Source organism: the organism of the source record quoted next (genome assembly GCF_019968985.1).
Source record: "MAG: Porospora cf. gigantea B chromosome Unknown PgB_NODE_5656_length_1828_cov_604.764, whole genome shotgun sequence".
Lineage (NCBI taxonomy): Eukaryota > Apicomplexa > Conoidasida > Eugregarinorida > Porosporidae > Porospora > Porospora cf. gigantea B.
The window spans coordinates 1-1,828 of NW_027179114.1; the positions used below are offsets into that span (position 1 = coordinate 1).

The 1,828-nt window shown below is 53.9% G+C and overlaps 2 protein-coding genes across 3 annotated transcripts; both read right to left on the minus strand.

Moving 5' to 3' along the window:
- Nucleotides 1-303: 303 nt before the first annotated feature.
- On the minus strand, nt 304-1,068 carry KVP17_003366 (uncharacterized protein; the record flags this gene model as incomplete). 2 transcript variants are annotated; one of them, XM_068520558.1, is made up of 1 exon in its annotated part: nt 304-1,026. In XM_068520558.1, the coding sequence occupies one exon, from the start codon at nt 1,024-1,026 to the stop codon at nt 304-306; it is 723 nt and encodes a 240-aa protein (XP_068373117.1). The 2 variants fall into 2 exon arrangements, with proteins under 2 accessions (XP_068373117.1, XP_068373118.1); XM_068520559.1 differs by having other exon boundaries at nt 424-1,068.
- Nucleotides 1,069-1,125: 57 nt separating this feature from the next.
- On the minus strand, nt 1,126-1,806 carry KVP17_003367 (uncharacterized protein; the record flags this gene model as incomplete). The annotated part of the gene is made up of 1 exon (XM_068520560.1): nt 1,126-1,806. The coding sequence occupies one exon, from the start codon at nt 1,804-1,806 to the stop codon at nt 1,126-1,128; it is 681 nt and encodes a 226-aa protein (XP_068373119.1).
- Nucleotides 1,807-1,828: the final 22 nt, after the last annotated feature.

Consider the following 1,828-nt stretch of genomic DNA (forward strand, 5'->3'; position numbering starts at 1 on the left):
CTTTGTCCTTGGGCCTAACAGCCTTCCTCATGGCCACAAGATGCTTCTCTTGGGCCCTGATACCCCACCTTCCGACTTGATGTCCCAGCATCCCTATCTCCTCGTGCATCAGCTTCGTTTTCTTCAAGTTGAGGAACAGTCCACTGTCCCTGCAGCTCTGAAGAACACCCCGAAGCTTGTCAGTCACCTCCGAGAGGTCATCACCCCAGATGACGATATCGTCAATGTAGGTCGACACCCCTCTCGGATAGAGGTGTCCCATAGCAGCGTCCATCATTCGCTGAAACTCCCCTGGGGAGTTCTTCATCCCGAACGGCAGAACATTCGACTCGAACTGCCCCGAGGATATGCGTCGGCCTTGATCCTCTTATTGACTGCGCGGAAGTCAACCACGACTCTCCACTCAGTTTCACTCTTCCTCACAACGTGGAGAGGAGAGCCCCAGGGGCTCTTACTCTTTCGCAGAACTCCCTGCCTCAATTGGGACTCAATGTGTTCCTTCACGACCCCTCTCATCTCTTTGTTAAGCGGTCTGACTCGCCCTCTGATGGGGTTTCCGCTGGTCTCTATCTGGGCGGGAGGCCCCCTGTACCTTCCAGATCGGGGCCGCACCCACGTGTCCGAGTACTCCTCAAACAACTTCAACACTTCTCTCTTACAGCTATCAGAAACGTCCTTACCAAACATCCCCAACAGCTCCTTCAGTCCCTTACTCAATAGTACAGAGTCACTTAATCCTTCCTCCACACCGGAAGTTACATCAAATGTTTCCGGTTTCAGGTCCACTGTTATGACCTCGGAAGCCGAAAATGTTTCCGGTTTGGAGAACACTCTTCCCAAACCTCTCAGATCCTTGATCCCCAACACAAGGGGTACAGGGAAGGTATCTACAATCCGAACTTGAGTCCGAACAGTAGTATCGGCCACGCACAGGAGTACTGGCTCGCTTAGATGGGCTGTGGTTCGTCCCACACCCACCAACTTTGTTGTCTTACCACTGGCCACCAGGCCCAGCTCCTTCGCCATTGCTCGGGTACACACCGTCGGGATCGCTCCCGTGTCAATCATCGCCTCCACCGTCCGTCCGTTTATCTGGACGGACACCACAATCCGAGGGTCAAATAGTCAATCGGAGGCCTCAGCCTCCTCTGCTTTCCCCCGAAAAGCAGCCAAGACACACTCCAGAATCTCCTCGTTCTCGGAGTTGACGTCGTCCTCCTCCGTCACCGACCCAACCTGATTCGGGTCCCTCACCCTTTTGCCTTCGTTTATCCTCTTCTGTCGACGTCTCTGGGACGTACGGGTATCGCGGCACTCCATCAAGTCTTGAAAAGCAGAAAGAAGCTGTTTGGCAGTCGCCATTCTTTCAGTGTGGCTTTTGTCTTTGCGTGTTGTAGTTGTAACACCACCCTTCTTGTATTGTACCTTGGTTTCAACACGCCCAGCATCGTCCTTGACCGCGTAGTTTTTACACATACGCGCCAAGTGACCGATCTCGTGGCAGTAGTAACATCTCACCTTCTTTGCAGGGCAGTCCTTCGCCCAATGTCCGGTATACCCACACTTGGGGCAAGGCTCAGTAGGGGTCTTCACCTCCCTGGTGGGAAGTGGAGGCGGCACTTCCCCCGGCTCGAGTGCCTCTCCTTCGACAGCCAAAACTGTCTCGGGTGAGGAGGGAACACCTTCATCCTTGCGCCCCAAGTCGTCCTCGAACTGGTAGGCAAGTCTCAAGATGTCATTGACGTTCTTAGGTGATGGCTTGAGTCGTCGTACCTCCCTTTCGACGCACTCAGGTAGACTCTCCATGAACACCTCATGAAAGCGCTCA